The 20,420-nt window shown below is 41.8% G+C and overlaps 1 protein-coding gene across 1 annotated transcript; it reads right to left on the reverse strand.

Annotated features, from left to right (window-relative positions):
- Positions 1-1,898: 1,898 nt before the first annotated feature.
- On the reverse strand, positions 1,899-4,792 carry LOC311488871 (ETS domain-containing transcription factor ERF-like; the record flags this gene model as incomplete). Its single annotated transcript, XM_084545731.1, has 3 exons — positions 1,899-2,203; positions 2,485-2,716; positions 4,735-4,792. 3 exons carry the CDS (start codon positions 4,790-4,792, stop codon positions 2,029-2,031), a joined length of 465 nt encoding a protein of 154 aa, XP_084401857.1. The 3' UTR covers positions 1,899-2,028.
- Between the last annotated feature and the right edge of the window lie 15,628 nt (positions 4,793-20,420).

Below are 20,420 nucleotides of genomic sequence, written 5' to 3' on the forward strand. Positions count from 1 at the left end.
GTGGAGATGAAGGAGGGGAAGGGGCCGTGGAGGGCCCGGGGAGTAGGGAGCGGTTTAGGGAGGCAACACGGGAGCAAGAAGGGGTGAGGAAGAGGCTGGACGGCTGTTGATGTGTAGAGAATAAATACATATTTATTCATGAATATTACCGGAAAACCTTGTTTTTGTACAAAATGACACAGTGAACGGACCTTAAAGTCAATCAGAGCTAAATTATAACCTTTAAATTAAAATGTTAGTGTCTAAATTACAAAAATTTATAGCAACATACAGGTATTACAGGCAGCATTTGATATTCTTTATTCTATTTCCCAGGCTGAACTCCATCTTTGCATTATTACCCACCATCACAGTCACCCTGTTTCAACTTCAAACACATTAAAGTGTAAAAAGGCGCGACGCCGTCAAAACGCAGTTTCCTTGTAACGTGATCTAAAAGGAGCTTGTGAGTCTTGTGATGTGATGAGTGAACGTGAGGACGGAAAGTTTTCTCTTGGGGTGTTTCCCTTTTATTTTAACAGCAAGTCAGAGAAACGCTATCATTGATTAATTGGTAACTTAATCCTCTGCAGCACTGAGCTCAGCTGTTGTCCAGAAACTGTTGAGATCATATTAATCCGCAGGTAAAAATAGTGCCCAACATATGTAGCTCACATCCGAGAAGCATTAGTTAAATGCTACAGTGACGAGTTGTTTCAGGATTTAGCTTTAAACATCCTGGCAGTGTCCAACCGCATCTTCCTCCGAGCTAATCTAAAAATTTGAGTGAAACTGAGGCAGGCAGTGGGTGACACCAAAACAGAAAGCTAGCAACCTGAGACATCCAGATGTCACTCAAACTGGTCACACTCTTAATTATCCATAAAATGTAAGACTTAATGTAAATTAAACTCTGACGACTTGGCTGTAAACATGTTTGCTTCAGCTGTAAAGTTGAACATTTTAACATGGAGGTCTATGGGGATTGACTCACTTTCGGAAGCCAGCATCTAGTGGCCATTTGTGGAACTGGAGGTTTTTTTGCACTTCTTTAATTTTCAGCTTTGGCATTTGACGCTAGATGAAATAAAAATAATTTTATGCAAGTATGAATTGAACTTTTATGGTTTAATCTTGACTTTGTTTCCATTGAATAAACTTTTTATTGCTCTTATTGGAAAATAAAACCACGTATCATGAGTTGTTGAAAGTGTACGGCGCCAAAGGAGTCAAATACATTTTTTGTTTAGAGTTTAGAGAAGCAAACGGTGGCGGTTGCTGGTCTGAATCCCAAAACTGACAGAAACAAACAGCGAAATCTCTTCATGACTGAAGTGCAATGAGCAAGGCATAAGTACAAAAAAAGATTTTCCTTCAGTGCTAGCTGGAAAATTTCCCTTCGGTGATGCGTTCACTGTCACAACATAAACACGGCAGCTGTAAACAGGCAGGAATTTTTACCTCTGTCCATCACCGACCCTGCTCCTCCACACAGAGGAAGGCCACCCTCGGCGGAGAGGAGGGGGAAGGGAAGAGCGCCGCTCTGAACCAGCTTGAGGGTGTGAACGGATGGAGGACGAGATGGAGGGAGGGTTCAGATCAGTTCGGTCCGAGCGCACGAAACATGGAGAACAACTTTAGATTTATTTGACTCGAAAGCAGAAACAGATGATGAAGACATTGATAAATCCAATAGCTGAGAAGTGTTCCTGATATAAAATAAATAATAATAATAATAATAATCACATGACAAAAAAAAAAAAAAGAGTTTAATTCCAAACATTTTATCACATAATTAAACTAAGTTTTTGTGAAGGAGATTCAACTTCTCTTGCGTTGGAGGATCAGCGGCTGGTTTTACATTAAATGATAAAGTTCAATTTAAATTCACATTAAACGATAAAGCTGAGGCCGTTCATTTTCAAATATTGAATAACGTAGTTAAGGAAATTATTTTCTCCCAAAGTGTTGTGGAATTAAACTCTTCTTAAAGGGCTACACTCGTGTTTCGGGGACCCGAGGAGCCGGTTCCCCTCACGGTGGAGTCCTTTAAAGCTGAAGAAGTGAGGATGTGGTGATGACCTGATGGCTGGGCGTGGATGACAGTGGTGGTGGTGGTGGTGGATATCCTGGATAATTGACCAGGATGAGTTTGCTGAAGTTGAACTTGTAGGTGAACCGCTTGCCTTTGGTCTTGTGCAGGATGCGTTTGTTGTAGTAGTATCTGGAAGTAAAATGCTTTCTGTGTCATGTTCTCATGGTGTGGTGCGTTTCTGTTCCCCAGATGTTGCGTCCGTGGGCCTTTTTAGATTTTAAAATTTAATTTGACAGCATGAGTTAGCGAGTGTGGGTGGTGGGGATTATTCAAAGCCTGAGGGAGAAGCTGCACAGAGACGGAGTGTTACTCACGTCCACAGTTAAAGTGCTGCTAACCATATGGAAGATGTTCATGAGTGGATTAATGGGAGTGGATTTATGCGTCTAACCGGTTCACCTTTGCGTTACCTGAGCGCCCGGCTGAGCTTGTCGTAGTTCATGTGCGGCTTGCCCTTCCTCTCCCCCCACAGCCTGGCCAGCCTCTCGGGGTCCCTGATGACGAACTCGCCCCACTCCCCTCCCCAGCCGATGGCCCCGCCCTCGCCGCGGCCCAGCAGTTCCAGCAGGAAGTGCCACAGCTGGACCTGTCTGGAGCCGGGCGACCAGGCCGGCTTGTAGGCCCAGTCTGGAAACAACACCGCTGGACGAGAGAGAGAGGAAAACGACATGAGTTTATTTGTTAGATCCTGACAGAAACAGGTTAATTAATAATTTAATTTGTGCAGTAAACATCGTGCAAGTGAGAAAATGTGGAGGTTATACTAAACAGTGTAACAGTCAAAACAACACACAGTGGTTAAATGAGTATGTGCTCTTATAGATAACAGGAAATGAAAGAAACTACAATTTTGCGGCAATATTAAAAAGTAAGGAGCTCTTCTTCTGTGGTTTTTGTGCCTGTGTTGCTCAGATTCGACTCAGAATGACCAGATACCATCGTGTTCAGTGTCCAAATGTGAGAATAGTATCAACCATCTCAGCTAACTCTCAATAAGAAATAGATAAAGGTGTGTTCGGCCTTAAGCCGTTCTTTTGTACATGCAGCTAAATATTGTGGAGCTGCAGAGCATGTTTTAAATCAAGCGATATCGTGGATGCAACTGATTTTCCCACTTTCAATTCTGTATATTCACTCGTCTCAAGATGCTTTACGGAGGCCTGAAACCCCCAGAGAAAACACTAAGGCGACGGTGGCAAGGAAAGACTCTTGAAACCTTGGGCAGAACCTTGAGCTCATGCTATGAAGGCGCTCATCTGCTTGAGGCCGGCCGGGCAGAGACAAAAAAGAAAAAGGGTGAAGAGAGGAGAGAGCAGCAGGTCAGTAACAATCCAAGGCGTCTTGAAATGCCAAACGTAGAGTCTAAAACCGCCATAGCTAAGGTGTCGAGCAGAACCTTAAGCTCATAATAGGACCGGCCCATCTGCTTGAGGTCGGCCGGGGAGAGACCAATGACAGAACGATGCGTTAAAAATATAAACTTTAATTTAACTTTGCGGGCATACACTTAGGGTTAGGGATAATAAAAATGTGAACAGGAGACGCCGAAAACTATGATGATATTTCAGGTTAGCAGGGTGACACAGTGTCGCTATAGGCACGTCATAAGAAGATCAGAGAGTTGTGCAGAAGATTTATGTGGGAACCACGGACCACGGATCAGAAACATGGAGCTCTGCAGATCAGAAACATGCAGCTTCAGGTCAGAGACACTCAAAGAAAGGTGGAAAAAGGAGGAGGGAAGGTAAAGAGCGAGACAAAGAAATGTCAGTATATTTAACCAAAATGCTACAACCATCAGTTCGGTAGGAATAGCGGCTCCAGACTCACAGATCAGAAACATGCCGCTCCTCAGATCAGCTGCATGTCAAACTTTTTGGCAGATTTTAGTGGCAAAGTCAAAAGTAGACAGATCTAACCACGTGCTCCACTTCTCATTATATCAGATCCTGCCCTCGTACGTGCATTGATTCCTTCTTTATTTCTCCTTTAAATGTTTGCACGGCAATTTCTTCAAACAACTCGCGGCTGTTTACGTGTGGGATTCTGCTAAATTGCTGTTTCGAAACACTGCAGAGGGCAGAGGTGGGGGGTTTTTGTGCGAGCGTTTCTCCCGATCAGTTTGAAGCCTTGTTGTCCTGCGACGGGCAAGAAAACTAATCACTCGGCCATTATGAGATTTCCAGGCTTCTTCGAGGACCGGCTCATTTCTGCTGAGTGGGCCACGCGTTTTATTTGCAGCGACAGGAGGCCTTTCTGTAAAATCTGCCTTTAGAGGAAAGCGTGGAGTTTAAAAAAAAGAACCACAAACATGAGATGGTGCATTAATACGAAGAATTAAAGACAAGAGATAAGATTTACCGATCTCCTGTGCCATCTCAGTTTAATTTCAACTAATATAAAACCAAAATTAAGGCAATTAAACCACGTTATTTGTTGCAGATGGACCAAAGGGACAAATTCTTTATTTAAATCTTTTGCTTTTCACAGTTTTCTCTATTTTTATAAAGCTGCCGCTCCTCCCTGCACAGAATGGATGCATAACAATAATAACAACTCTTACATAAATGTGCACGCTCTCCCACACACATGCAAATAACTGAGATAAACGCTCACACACTCACAAACAGAGACACAGAGACAGAGAGAGAGAGTCTTACTTCTGCTCCAGTAAGATGATGAAAGGTGTCCGACAGAAGAGCTGCAGCTGCACTGCATCTGCCACGAGAATACAAACACGTGAAACTATTCCTCGGCATCATCATCCAAAAAATAAAAAAACATAATAATAATAAAGAAAACGAGCTCCTTAGAATGAATATTAATCGTCTTTCATGCATCGTTCAATTAGCCTTCACAACAGATGTGATTGATTGCAGCAACATCTGGTCTCAGCGTCACTCATGAAATGAAACCATCTTCGAGAAAAAATATAACCGTGAATAAATAGTTTTTATTTCCAGTTCAGAATGTGTTTGAAATTTAACTTAATCAAGCTTTTATAGGCACTTAAATGAGACTGTTTATGAGCTTTCTATAATTTCATCCCACAATCGTCCCCCCGTCACAGACACGGTGACCTTCGGAGGCGATTCGCAGACGCCCACCATCTTTCCCTGGAAGCCTGAAAACTCATCTCTTGAAGGGGAACTTCACATAACTCCTTTCACCCACACTGAACGATGCCTCCCCCCGCCGCTCTCCTCTAAGAACCTCTCCCAGAAGCGGCAATATCCCCTTATCTTGGAGCGACGACAACAACTACCAAGCTCTTATTTTATGTCCCTTTTTTTCCCGCACTCTCGCACGTGATCGCTGCAGGGTCACGGGGACGTTTGCCGGGAAGCATGTAGAGCTGAGGCAGCGATACCTTAGGCCGACATTTGGACAAAGAGAAGCCCCTAAATAGTTTTAAAACACAAACTATGTGAAAATCAAGCTTAAAGACGACTGAAAACAAACTTTAGCTCCGGCATTTTCCTTTATATTGCTCGTTTTGTTTGGTGGTAAACTGCTAATTATCACTAAGCTAAGTGCCCCAAAATGTAAACCTGATTCCTCCATCAATCTGATGATAGTCTGACTAACACACAGCGCCACAATCAGAAACAATGAGTTGAAATCATCATGCCAGTCAAGCACAGACACAGAGCAGAGAGGGTATATATATATTTCTTTTTTTAAGTGGTCAAATTTCAGGTCTAATTTAACAATCCAGTTATGTGCAATCATCTTGTTTGCAAAGAGCAGGCTAATGACAGGCTCCTGCATGAGTGCAATAATAATTCATTTGGTCTCGTTACCTTGATTGGAGCAGGCGTGGGGCAACCCTTCGTCGGATGAGTGACACCGATCGGTTTTGTCTGCCGACCGACCCCACTTCAAGTCTGAAAGGACTGAAGGATGGATGGGCCGAATCTTAAACCCTCCAGCTCATCTCGCTCCCCCCTAAACCACACACACTCACCCTCCCCTCCCCTCCCGTCCCCCCCTCTTCCCTCTCTCTTTTACTCCCTCCTTCGCCCCCATCCCAGATTTAGGAAGAAGGTCAAAACTAAAACTCCCCATGCACTGATTTTTAGTAAAGAAAACCCAACTCCCGGAACTTGATTTATTGGAAGTGAAACAACGAATTAGCCGGAAATCAAATGAAACTAATGTCAATTATGTGCAAAGTGTTCAAAAGCAGAGCAGATGGCGTTTTTAATTTGCCGCCACACACGGCAGCATCGGTAAATTCCTTGTTTTACAGTCCAAAATGAAAAATTATCCTCTCTCCTAAGTACCTAATTGTCAAATTTGAAGCTTTAAAAATCACTTAATTTGAGCTGAACTCTTACGTCAGACCCTAGATTCTATCATTAAATCATTAAATGAGCGTAAATGTGAAAGTTATTCGCTTCACGAGCCTTAATATCGTGTGCAGTAACTGATTTATAGTTTATTCATGACTTGTTTACGTGCCCTTTATTCCCAGATGTGCAATATGTCAATTTGATCTATTTTATATGCGAGCTTATTTAATGTTTACGTCTTTTTATCTTAAATTATCTTAAATTGTCTTGAATTTCCCCACTGTGCGATAAATAGAGGATTGTCTTATCTTCTCTTCATATTACTGTAAACTGACTCTGTAACAGAGTCTGGGTCACCAGTAAAATAAGCTTAGACAGCCACCATCACTAGTGAGAGTGTTTAGGGTCAGAGCTGAAAAGAAAAGGAAAATAAGCCGGGAAGAAAGAGGCGCCTCTCTTCCACGTCAGGACCAGAGAGTATCAGAACGAGTCGAGAGGAGGAGGGACGGTGGGGGAGATAATGACTGAGCCGAGCGAAGGTGACTGGAGGTTTTACTCCTGGCTGAATCAAATAGGTGATGAACTCAATACCGGAGCCGCACTTTACTCCTTCTGCAGCTGCTTTTCACACGACAGGAGTGACTTTGGCCAAGGTCGACAGGCTGTTCAATACTCTGCAGGCTGCAAGGGTGGAGGCGGCGGTGGTGACATGTTTGGCTCAGACTAATGTCCTGCCAGTGATCCCTCAAGTGCACAGCTCACTTTGGTGGAAAGTGAGGGTGAATTTCTACCTGCAACACTGGAAGAACATTATAAAACAAATGGCATGTGACTCAAAATCTGATTATACACTGATCTAGTTCTGTTCTATAATAAAATCACACAGACACGAGGTAAATAAGAGCAAGATGGGACATAATCTATTTTAAAAGAATCAGGGAACTTGAATAAGTATTCATACTCTGTAAGAACAGGAAGTATATTTGACTTGAAGCCAATCAACACATTTTTCAAGAAATAATAAAAGTGGAAACCCAAAGGACACTGAATGATTCATTTTGGTACATAAACAGACTATTTCAATTTTTTCTATTGATATAAAGCTTGTGTTTAGTCAACATTGAGAGGAGCAGTTTTATATTCATACTGGCGCCAGCAGCTGGCTAGCTTAATTTAGCACAAAGACGGAAAACTTTTGGAATCAGCTAGCTAGGAGGCTAGGACCTAAATTTATCAAATGTCAATACACTTTATTACTTCATCTTGGCTGGTGCGTGTGACTTCCTTTGTTTCCTGGCATCAACACTGGGAAAAATCGATAGAACCACGCCAGTTGTTGCTTTATTTTGATAAGCTAATTATGCTAACGCAAGCTGTAACCGTCAGCGGTTGGCTAGCTTAACTTTGCACTAATACTGAAACCAGTTGAAAGCAGCTAGTTAGCACCCGTAAAGCTCACAACCGTGATTTCAAGTATGTTTTTAAAAAAAGGTCACATTGACTGCTAGCTCTTACTTCCTGGTGTCTTAACAGTTTGTTGCCTGGCAACAACACATTGAAAAATGTATTGATTATGCTAACACAAGCTAACTGTCAGTAGCTGGCTAGCCTGGCTTAGCACACATACTGGAACCAGCAGGAAACAGCTAGCTAGGCTAACGTTTATCGATGTTACATTAGTCAAATCTGTTTAAAAACCGCAGCGTGAAAATGGTTGAAAAAACAGTTAACTTGAGCGGTGGTGGAGACACGTTAGCTGTTCCTTCACGCTAATAAACTACTTTTGCTAACAAGCAAGAAATCAGTGTATTTCTTTAAAAACATAAAACTATTCCTTTAATATTTGAGAACTTCTACTTGTATCTCAGTAACACACAGGTAGAGACAACAAAATCTATGTTTTGCAGAGTAATGTGAGTGAGAATTGGGGAACTGTGTTGCGTCTTAATCCTGCTCTACTTAACACAGACAAAGTATTGCGCTGCTGTGTTTGTAGACAGATTAGCTGTGATTTAGTTTCCGCTGCTGCAGAAAAGAGACATGAAGAAAGGCTCCCATCAGCAATCCACTTAAGGCTTTGGATGAACCTGCATCCCTATACGGTACACCCCCCCAAACACACCAACACACACACCAACACATGCACACAAACACACATTTATCGTCCCTCAGATGTGATAGCTGACACCGGAGGCTTTTAATTCCAGTGTAAATACAAATACTCTCCCAGACACCTATCAATTATGCATGCCACTAATTGAGTTGAATGTTGTGCTTTTAGCAGCCTGGGGACCCTGGGTCACATGCAAAAGGCCTGAAACTAAACACACACACACAGATAATTGCACTTGTATATGTGTGTCCACCCTTACTGATATAACGCATTCCCTAACCTCCAGCTTTAACCTCAAAAAGCCAAAGCGGTGATTTAGTACGTCTGTGCCCATTACTACACATTAGAAATACTTTATATTATTGATGATGATTCTGCAAAACGTGCTTGCTGCAGTATTTACAGCCTATCAGCAGCCACGGTTATGTAAACATACTTTGCTTCAGTTGTGCAGACAGTCAAGGTAATTTTCACATGCGTTAATTTGGATCAGTTATAATAATGTCACCGTGTTTCATAAGGCTGTTATATAAAAACAAACTGCAAGCTTTGAAAAACAGTGAGCTCATACGGCACACTACAGTGAACTCTATGGGATAAGTCTAAATCTAACCTTAAATCTGTTGTGTTTGTGACCTCCGGTAGTTTAACTTTTTTGTTTAGCATTGTAGATGTGATGTACATCTGTAGTACACTCCGCTACTCGACACTGGAGCAAATGGTTGTGGTTAAAAATTTAGTTCAATACAAAAAAAAGTGAAGTGAAACCACATAGCAACCTTTGTAGCTGAAACAGTTGCAGTACCAGGAATGGCCACTTGAGGGTGGCTCCAAAAGCGAGTCATTCCCACTAGACCTCCATGTTAAAATGTCCAACTTAAAGCAGAAATAAATATGTTTACAGCCTGGTACTGAAAACAGTTTTGGTTTTTATAGCTAATCTTTCTGTTCATGACAACTGTCTCTTACTGATTTCAATTATATTAAAGGGATAAGTCACGAATTATTAAATGGGGCAGCTGCGTTGAGTGACTCATGTTGCTAGCGGTCTTCATTGGGGTCACTTAGCAGCCTCAGCTACGTTTATGATCCTTCCCTGTCACAATTTCTGATGGCGATGTCACTAACCCTAAACCTAGCCTACAAGCCAACATTTCAATCGCAACATATCAATTCTTATGTAATCAAAACCTCCATCTTTTTCACCTTAAAGGGAAATTACCGTTTTTACAACCTGGACCTTATTTCTGGCATAAAATATGACCGTTTACTCACCCATATAACTTTGGTGTCATTTGGAGTCATTAGAACGATATTTAGATGCACGTATATCCATATAGTGGGAGTGACTGGGGCACCGAAACGCAGGTAACAGGTAACTCCAGACTCAATGGGGAATAGCACTAGCGTAGCATAACAAAATATTGGTAAAATGAAAGAGTTTCGTGGCAGATAATGCGTTATTTAGAGGCTGCGTTTCGGTGCTCCATTCACTCCCACTATATGGATATACGCGGATCTAAATATCCCTCTGATAAGGGTTGTTGGGTTGGTTGGGTTTGAACACCCACCATCCACCCCAACCACCTCTTGCTTACACTGTCACAGTCCATGAGAGTAGTGAGAAAAGAGAGAGTCTTTGTTTGTTTGGTGTTGTTATATATATTTATTAGTAGTAGTATAGACGTGTTCTGCTGAATGAATGAATGGAACACTTGGATGCTGCTGTTTGGCAGGCAGTGTTTTTCTTACCCAGAATCCTTTGCACATTGGTCTTTATTTAAGCTAATGAAAAGCGAAGCAACTTTGTTCGGAGACGAGTTCAGACGTCTGCCTAAAGTCTGGAATATAATTAGACGTTTGAGAAACTGATATCAGGCGTGGAGAAAGTTTAGGATCTGAAATACGTCATTTTGTTTTTGTTCCAGAGAGAGAGAGCGAGCACGAGATCCAGAGACGTGGAGCTGATCATGCTTTATCCAAAGTTAGAAAGAAAGTACACCCACCGTCACCTCTAAGACTCGCTAATTAACACAAACACACATGAAATTAAATTTTAAAAAAAAGAAATAAAAAAAGAAGAAGACAGTTTTGGTTACTGTTCCTAGGCAACCGACCAGTCAGGTGCACCGGGTTCCGTAGTCTTGTCAGCGACGTTGCCGGGCAACCGGGAGTTTTTCATATTTTTTTTTTATTCTTCTGCAGACAGATAAACTGTGCAGAAACGATTGCTCCTCAAACCAAATGTCTTTTTAACCTTTCTGCACGGTGTGACATGTTAATTAGTGAGCTTCAGATGTAACGGTGGGTTGACTTTAAACTAGAGAGGACGGGGATCTGTCATGTCCTTGCACTGTCGGCTACATATGTGGTCATGATAACTCACCTGATGACATTTATTAGTTATATCTATGTCTCTGTGTATTGTAGTGTACTGTTTTATGGTATGAATTGGGTTGTCCACTGCTGTTGCAAGTCAAATTGCCCAAAATGGGACAACAAAGACTTTCTAATCTAGTCTAACTGAGACTTTGCCTGATATTTAACAACATGATTTGTTTACTTTGTGGTTGTAGGTCCGTAACAAAGTCACACAGTTATTTACTTAATAAGTCAATTAGTTGTTTAACCTGTGTCATGTCATAAAACAGTAAAAAAAAAAAGTAAAAAAAAAAACATTTTTACTGAAGCAAAAGGTGATATCTTCACACTGACGGTTGGGTAGAAACAATGGATACTGTTAAGCCAACGTGGGCCAAGCCAATTGTCGTCTGGTTGCCAGGAGGCGGGGCCGTTGGTGACCATCGGCAGCCTTGGTTTTGGCGATGTGTCCTGCGCCACTAGCATTAGTTAAATACCTGCTGATTCAGCCTAAATTCTAATTCTAACATCCAGAAATAATTAACAGTAGACCAATTCACCAGAAAAGGCCAGCTAACAGACGGTCGTCCGATGTTCAGATCTTTGCCAGAGCATAACCAACTTTAAACACAACACAACTCTTCGCTGAGGACCTTTAACTTGACACGCAGCCCACGGTGCATCTTTGCAGTTAGATTCTTCACAGTCGTTACACAACAAATAAAACCCACAGCTGCCAGTAGGTCATCACGGGACGCTGACCGGTCTTCCACCATCGTAGCCACAAGCAATATCTTAAAGCCTGGCAAGATGGATGACGGTGTGTTCTCGAAATGTTATGAATCTGGTGAGTATTTAACTGCCTTGCAAGCTAACTTTAATGCATGGAGAATATCATCCCTGTGGAAAAATGCTCCCATCCCCAAACACCAAAACTCAAATCAGTCCTTGCAAAGATGGAAGAACAAACAGACACAAAGGCACAATAATAAAATAAAAATAAATACAAAAAAAAAAAACACTGCCACTGTATGTTTGTACACACTCTCGAACACACATACAACAAAACGTTGGGCCTCGATGTGAGTATAAAAGCTGACAGTTTGGAAATTGAGTCTTCGGACTGATGGAGCCGTCCGAGGGCAGCATCCAGAACCAGATGACAGGGAACGGGCTGATAAACAAACGGGCTGGATGTCGAGGCGAGCGGCGTTGTCGGGGGAATATTACTGTAAAAGATGTATAATACATAAACACTGAATCGTACAGAGAAACCCCTCGACTCCGCTTCATGTACTCTCCCCAGTGTTTCTGCACCAGATATTGGCCCGGTCTATCAACCAACTGAAGCTGAGCAGAGAAAGAGAAAAGAAAAAGAAAACACATATATATAATGAAGGACTTCTCCTCTGCCTGGGTATAATAAGACTTCACATTCCCTGAGGGGCAATTTAGGTAGCGGCTCACAAAAACGGGCCCTGAGACGGGAATTTTCTTTCCACCGCAGAGATTGTCGTCCTCTCTTTATTTTTTTATTTCTTCTTTACTTGAGCGACATTATCTCCTCTGTGTGTTTGTGTTTGTGTGTGTGTGTGTGTGTGGACAGAGGATGAACAGGATGAGGAGGATGAGGAGGATGAGGGATGGGGTTAAGTCAGGATTTTATCCCCGCTCTAAAAGGACTGTTTGTTTTTACAGCTGACGACCCCGGAGTTTAATCTGGTGCTTAGCCGCCCGCTCAATCTCTCCTCCTCCTTCTCCTCCTCCTCATCCTCCTTCATCTCCCTGCATCCTCTCATCCTCTCCGCGGCTCTCCTTCCCCTCCGTCTCCCTCTTTCTCACTCATTCAATCGTATCATCCCGCTCCCAAGAAGAACTGCAGCCTCTCCATCCTCCTCCTCCTCCTCCTCCTCCTCCTCTCTCTCCCTCCATCCTCCACCCCCTTGTCATCTCCTTATTTCTCTCCCCTTTCTTCGCAGCGCCAGCAGCGATTGTTCGCCATTCACATTTAACCGGCTCCATCGGGTTGCGTGTTATGCGTAAAATTAAGCGGCATTACATCATACAGTAGAGCGGCCGCATGCGGGGCCTGATGGTTTGAGGCCCGTTAAAATAATGCAATGCAAAGTTTCCACCCTGAGCTTGTGTGTGTGTGTGTGTTGCACTCACTCAAGTGTGAGACAGGAGGACAATAGCGAGAGTGTATGTTAAACAGGATGATGGTATTGCAGCAGATGAGGGTCATGCTGCGAGTCTTAAGGGTCAAATCCTGTTAGAAGTAAGAGGGATCAAGGCTTTAGCTTTTTTTTTTTTTTTTTTACTACTGCTGCAATATTCACTGACAGTGTGCAAGAGGAGCTCTGAGAGTGTAAGTGTGTGTTTGTGTGTGTGGATGAGGCCAAAACTGCTTGGTGTGATTTGGTCGAGTTGAGTTCCGCATAGTAAATAAAACACAGGTAAGCAGAAGGGGAAATAATCAGCAAATACAGACTGTGAGACAAAGTTTCCTCCTTTGTTTCCCCTTTAAAATCACTTCATAGCGCTCAGTCTGACAGCAGTGTTTACTTTCACCATCAGCATGACTCCACTTTTCTTTAAGCCCTTGGGAGCATTACATGTCCTCAGTTTGTACTGAACATGTTTGAAGTTTGTAGACATCGACATAGATATTTACTGTACTGTAGTGGATGTGATTTGGATCAGTTTTTATTTTCTCAACTTTCAGACAGAAGTAAATTAATGTTGAAACTCAGTGCACTACTCTATTGCAGCCACAACATTATGACCACTGACAGGAGAAGTTAATAACATCGACCATCTTGTGACAATTCAGTGTTCTGCTGGGAAACCTTTGGACCTTAGACATGTAGCACTCACCTAGACCAGACCAGGCACCCCCAAATCCATAGCAATGACACTCCTTGATGGCAGCAGCCAAACTAAAAAAAAAACAAAACAAAACATGAAGATCAGCATAAGGTGTTGACCTGGCCTCCAAATTCACTAGATCCTAAACTGATCAAGTATCTGTGGATGATCCACAGAGGAGACCCCTCCCCTCACCCCATAAGAAACTCAAACTCACTGCACTATTAACTCTAAAGTCATAACATTATGACCACTTACAGATGGAGCGAGTAACACTGATTATCTGGTTGTCATGGCACCTGTCGGTGGACAGGATGTACAGCATTAGGCTGCGAGTCAAGATTTCCAGGGGAAGAATTTGAGTGACTTTGACTCAGATTGTTTGGATGACTGAGTCAGAGCATGTCCAAAACTGCAATTCAACCTACCGATCAAAAGTGGAAGGAAAAGAGGTGAATCGGGGTCAGGTTCATGTTATTCACTTCACCAGTTGGTGGTTTTAATATTGTGGCTGATCTGTTTATATTTCTCCACAGTTCACCGTGACATGTGTTATCTTTGGGAACTATAACCTAAAGTAAAGCATTCTAGATTGAATGTTCAGACCTTTGCTTTTAGTGCAATGTGGAAAGCAGATTAGCTACCGTGCATTTAAATATTTGCGCAACGTAAAAATCAGAGATTAATTGGCGTCATTTGTTGTCTGATAAATATGTGGAATAAATAATAGCCCACACTTTTCAGTTTGATTCAGTTGCATTTCAAACCCAGAGGGAATTGTGCTGTCTACTTTAATCCTTTTGCAGATGATTCCTTGCCATTTATTGACATATTTTATACACAGATTAGTGTTTTCTTCCTCCAATTGTATTTAGATCGGACTTTGGCATAAACGCATTAATTTCATCCTGTTTATTAGGCTGCATCCTCTCCTCACACTGAAGTCTGGCCTAAAAATCACAAATTACATCCAAAATGAAGGCGGCTCTGATAAATGTGCATGATGCTAAAAGCCATTAGCATTCAAATGCAGAAATTATTGTACTGCTGCGTTTTAAATGGGTCGTGTCACACTGGGGAAAAAAAGGACGAATTTAAAACAAGCAATATTTTCTAATAACTGGAATTTGTCAAATAAAGCTGCTGTGCGGGGAGCACTGTTTGTAATAATAAAGAAACTAGAGTACATACACTGGCTGCTGCACAAGCCAAACTGAGAGCGGTGGTGGTCGTCATAATCCAACAGAGGAACAAATAAGAAGACAGTGATTTACACCATCTGAGATTTCCTCTCTCCTTCCTGCCTTATCCCATTTTATGAGTCCCACATCAGCCGAATTGTCACCGAAGCGCCTCACGGGGGAAAACTGTCAAGATGGCAAAGAGAGAACAAAAGTGGAGAGTGGAGACGAGAGCAATCCCTGCGGAGGTAAAGCAGTATAATTTCATGAATGAAAAATTAAGTCAATAAAATTTGAATAAATCGCCCCCGAAGCAATTTGAGTAGGAGTGTGTTCTCATGCGAGATTCGTGTGTATGTTGTCGTGTTACAGAACAAGAGCGAATGTCCTCTTACTTAAAACCAGAAGGTTATAGGACCATTGTCTTTTTCTTTTTTTTTGCCCCTTTACCCTCCACTTTCTGGTCTCTTTCAGCCTCCCTGGTTCGCGCAGCCCTCCTGGGAGCTGTGGTTTCTGAAAGGTTTCTCAATGTCCTTAATCCCTCCATCTCTTTGTGTCCAGGCAAAAAATATATCCGCATGAAACTCAAGAGGCCGACAGGGGCCAAGTGGTGTGAGAAAACGATGAGCCTCTTTTCCAGCATTTTTGTAGGAATAAGGAAAAACAAAAAGGTTTGAGTCCTTACGGTTCAGCATGGTTTGATTTAACTTACCTTAAAAAGTGGTAATTATCCAAATTAAGAGAGAGGTTGACAAGCTTTAATTATAGGTTTCTGTCACCAACATTATCTCAAATCAACAACTATACCTGGGGTCTGTGCAAAAGTATGTACTTGTACATCCTAGGCTATGTGGAAATTGTAGGGTGGCTTGATTAGTTTGGATCCTTTCCTTTAGTCAATGCTTTTGTGCAACAGAGATAAAAACAATAAGCAAAGGTAAAGCGAGGGTGAAAGTCTAATTTGATGCTAATGACGCGTTTTTTTTTTTTTTTGTATATTTACAGCATCTTCAAATTTTAGTTAAAAGTTGAAACTGTTAGCCGAAAGTCACGGATAAACAGCTGAAATCCTCTAGTTAAGCTAACTAGCGGTTCATGGTTTGAGTAATGGTTAGATAGTCGATAATGTTAGCCAAGAAAATGGCTGAAATGTTAGCGTCTATGAAAAGTGTAAACTGTTGACATAGATTTAAAAAAAATAATAATAAACAACTGAAAAAGCTAGCTAATGGTAGCTGAAACAGTTAAGCGAAGCTAAAAGTAATAGATAGGTTCAAATAGTTAGCTAATGGTTAGCTAAGGTAAAGTGTAAGAACAGCTGAAACTATCAAGCTAAAGGAAATACATAAATGCTAACAGTTGCGGAACAGCAGAAAGTCTAAGATTAATGGCTGAAAAAAAATAAAGAACGTATAAAACAAGTGGATAAAGGCTGAATTTGTTTGCTAAGAAAAAGTTAGCTAAAAAAAAAAATGTCTGAAATGATGAGTTGAGATGAATTGCTAAAAAATATAACTAGCCGAAACAGCTAGCTAAAACGAGCTGAAACAGTTATGCTAAGCTAAAAGTGATGGATAAGTTCAAATAGTTAGCCAAGAGTGAGCTATATATATATATATATATATATGGCCGAAATGGTTAGCTAAGATAAAGTGTAATAGTTGAAACTGTTAAGCTAAGCTACATGATGGCTAAATGAGGGAATGCTGATCTGGTTAGCTAAAAGTAATGAGTCTATAGTCTATGTGGCCAAATGAATAAATATAAAACATACATGTAACAGTTCAAACTGTTTATCAGGAGTAATGAGGAAGTTAAAAAGGAAAAAAATAAAGCTAAAAAATAAATCTGAAATGGTTAGCAAAGACAAACTGTATATCTAAAAGTAATAAAAACATGGTTAGCCTAAAGTAGCCAAACATGAAGCTAAAAGCAACAGATAAAAGCTAAAGTGGTTAGCCAGGAGTAACAAATCGTTTGCCAAGTCGTATAAATAACTTGTTTAAAGGATTGTGTGAATTTAATATGAAAGTACAACTGAAATAACTTGACGAAACTAATAAAACAGTAGTGTAAAATGTTAACCAAGCTAAGAGTAATGGATTAACATTGAAATAGTTAGCAATAAAACTGTTAATGGCAGCATTTGTCATCATCTAACAGGGCTGTGAGGTTGGGAACTGCCATTTATTTATTTATTTTACAAATAAATAAAAGAAAAAAGTGAAATGATCCTTATAAAGTTTAACAGACAAAAAGAAATAAATGCAAACAACTCAGGCCACTTGTTTCGTACATCATCATGTCTTTATTTGAGTGTAAACAAACTCTGAAAAGAGCAATCAGCCAGGTTCTCGATTATTGGCGTTAAACATGATTCAGTTCTTTGCAGTCATGGATAAAACATGATAACTCCACTGCAAAAAGGCTCCCCTTAAACAAGTCACATCATCTTGAATCACTGTCCTATAATCTCATTTGTTCTACTTTTGTATTTTTTTTCCCCCCCAACACAGTCTTAAAAACAAATGCACTGACCATAACTTGAAACTGGCAGACTGTTGTAGTGAAAGGAAAAAGGAATAAAGAAATGCCCTTGGAGCGATACAATGAAATAAGCTCATAACAGACTTCTTCCACAATAAACAAGATTGTAAGACGATAAAAGATTGAATTGTTCAGGTGACCCTATTTTGCAGTGCGTATAATAAATAACATGACACATCCACATGAACCGTCCGCGACCTCGGTTCTAGCCAGCGTAACTTCATCCCATCTTACTTGGTGTATGCGTTGTGTGTCTCGCTACTGTATAAGGTGCTGGTTGTGTGTTTGTGTTTGTGTGTCATCGCTTGGGAATGTGATTCAGTCGTCAAGTTTTTGTCGTTTTGCGATTTAAGGTTCAGACACCACCTGGCGTCCGGAGGCGTATTAGGTTAGTTTGTTAATCGACAGGTGGAGAGCTGCAAAAAATAACCCTCTTAAAAACAACAAATAAAACGTCGACCACAGCAGTAGTGTTAAGCTCAGAGTGCAAAATAATTGGTTTTAGTCACTTCCATTGTACACGAACAACAAATATATTTACAAAAGAAAAAATATACATGAACAGAAAACAAAAAATTAACGGTACCACATTCAGAACCACCACAGACAGTTAGTTATGGGACTCCGTGAGAATGTGTGTTTATAGCTTCGGCGTATCTTCCACTGGCCTTAAGCTTGATTCTTAATTTGACAGTCGCACACTGTGTTGACGGCGTAGCCTGACGTGCACCTCCCCAGAAAAGCAACGAATCGCCGTGGCGCCAAAAACTGTACCGTCTGTGATTGATTTCAAATGCTTTGTTCACGTGTCTCGGCGGCCAGACAGCCGGAGAATAGCTGCTGCTCGAGACGCTCAGTTCTGCTCGTACGTGAAGTAAACTCAACGCAGCTGACCGGTTTTAGTGAAATAACTAGAGACACATCAGTGCAAAGGTATAAATGCTTAAGACGCCGTAACCAGGAGTTACGCAGGAGTATAAACCAAGCTTTGAGGTGAAAACTCCACCTGAAACCAACCAGATCTACGCTGTCGTTAACCTGACCTTAACGTGCTGAGTTTATTTGTGCACTTCAAGCAATGGTGACTAACAACTGGAGCTAATAAACGCCGAAAACCTTATCGTCTGTGACTGGTTTCAAATGCATTGTTCACGTGCCTCAGAGGTCGGACAGCCGGAGAACGACTGCTGATCCGCATTTACTAGCTTCGATTCAAAACACGAAAGGCAAGGTTCCGCTCGTACGTGAAGTAAACTCAACGCAGCTGACCGGTTTTAGTGGAATAACTACAGACACATCAGTGCAAAGGCATAAATGGTCATGATGGCGTAACCCCCAGCGACGTCGGCTACACTTGGACCAGTCGCAGGAGTATAAACCAAGCTTTAAGGTGTAAAACCCCACCTGAAACCAACCAGATCTACGCAGCGCCTTAACCTGACCTTAATCTGTTGAGTTTATTTGTGCACTTCAAACAATGGTGACCAACAACTGGATCTACTTGTGCAGCCACTAAGAGACGTGAACTTGGGAAAGCATTTTGGACCAATCACAGTATATGGAAGTATTTCGGGACAGGTGCACGTCCCGCTACGCCATAGATCCGACGCAGAAGCATAAAATCTAGCCCAACAAAGATCAGCCCCAGCCTCCATCTTCAACGACGATTTCATTTAACGTACGTTCCCCATCAACGGTCCTAAACTTCAACCAAGAAGGCCCAACCATTCAGATGCAAAACTGCAAGAGTTTCTACCAGCAGAAGAGGAATAACATTTCAACGAGTCATCTCTCATTCCCCTTCGCCCGAGACAGATGTAGAGCATTTTGTTAGTCTGAAAACATACAGCCGACAACAAAAAAGCGAATCCAAACCACCCGAGATCCAGAGGCAGACGTCGGTGTACCCGTTTCTGTTTCGTTTCATATTCTGTTGCGTCTTTCCGAGCAAAAAGCTCCACGGGCATCCCACACAGACGTGAGCCTTGGAAGTGTTTTGCCAAGCGGCGCCGTTAACGACACGTCCGCTGGAGACGTGTGACAGAAGCTGGCGTTTAAATATAACGAGGACGTCATTAATAAAAAGATAAAAAGTGTGGTTACGCGTTTATCAGACCGCGACAAAACATCCGGCTTTTCATGTAAAGCGGTTTGGCGTCTTCCTCCGTCTGAGACAAGGACAGCCGAGCCGGAGAAAATCTGTTTGCAGGTGCGTCTTTGAAGACGGAGGCAGGGACGCCTTTGACTAACCGGTTTCTGAGCTGCTGCGGCTCTGAGAGAGCACTCGGCTTGTTGTTGTGCGACAGTGTGTGTGTGTATTCATGTGGCTGCGTATGTGTGTTTGTTTGTGTGTTGGATCCTTCTCTCGCAACTATTTTTTTTTTTTTTTATATATTAAGGCTTTCAAGCTGCTTTGGATTAAAGTCAGTCTCGGGGGATAATTCAGCATAAACACCGACTTCAGAAACATCACAGCCTACCTTGCGCTTCCGACTGAAATTTTTCAGACGCAATTTCAACACCTACTTGATCTTTTGATTCACAAGGAGGAGGCCGCTTGTCCCTCCAGCCACGTCTTCGTCTTCTGCTGGCATCAATTGGTTAGCTTCATCTGACTTTTTTTTTCTCGTTTGTTTCTCGGTTTAAAAGTTAAATGCTGAAATGATGCGCACGTCAAATTAGGTAAAGGGGGAGTCCTCAGAAACCATGACAGGGGACAGTATTCACATCTAAGCTTCTGAGCCCTCGTCTTAAGAGGACGACAGATGTGCCACAGACTGAAGCCGAAATTTATCAACAGCACCGGGAGGAAAGAAGAGGAGGAAGAGAAGGAGGAGGAGGAGGAGAGTTAAAAATGTTAAAATGAACCCCACACTGGCCACAAGATTAGAATAGATAAACAGTACATTAGGCTATACGCGTCATCATAATCACCGATAGATATAGAGCAGTCGCAGCCACCACCATCCAGTTTTTTTTTT

This window comes from Chelon labrosus, assembly GCF_963514085.1.
Source record: "Chelon labrosus genome assembly, chromosome: 6".
In the NCBI taxonomy this organism is placed as follows: Eukaryota; Metazoa; Chordata; class Actinopteri; order Mugiliformes; family Mugilidae; genus Chelon; species Chelon labrosus.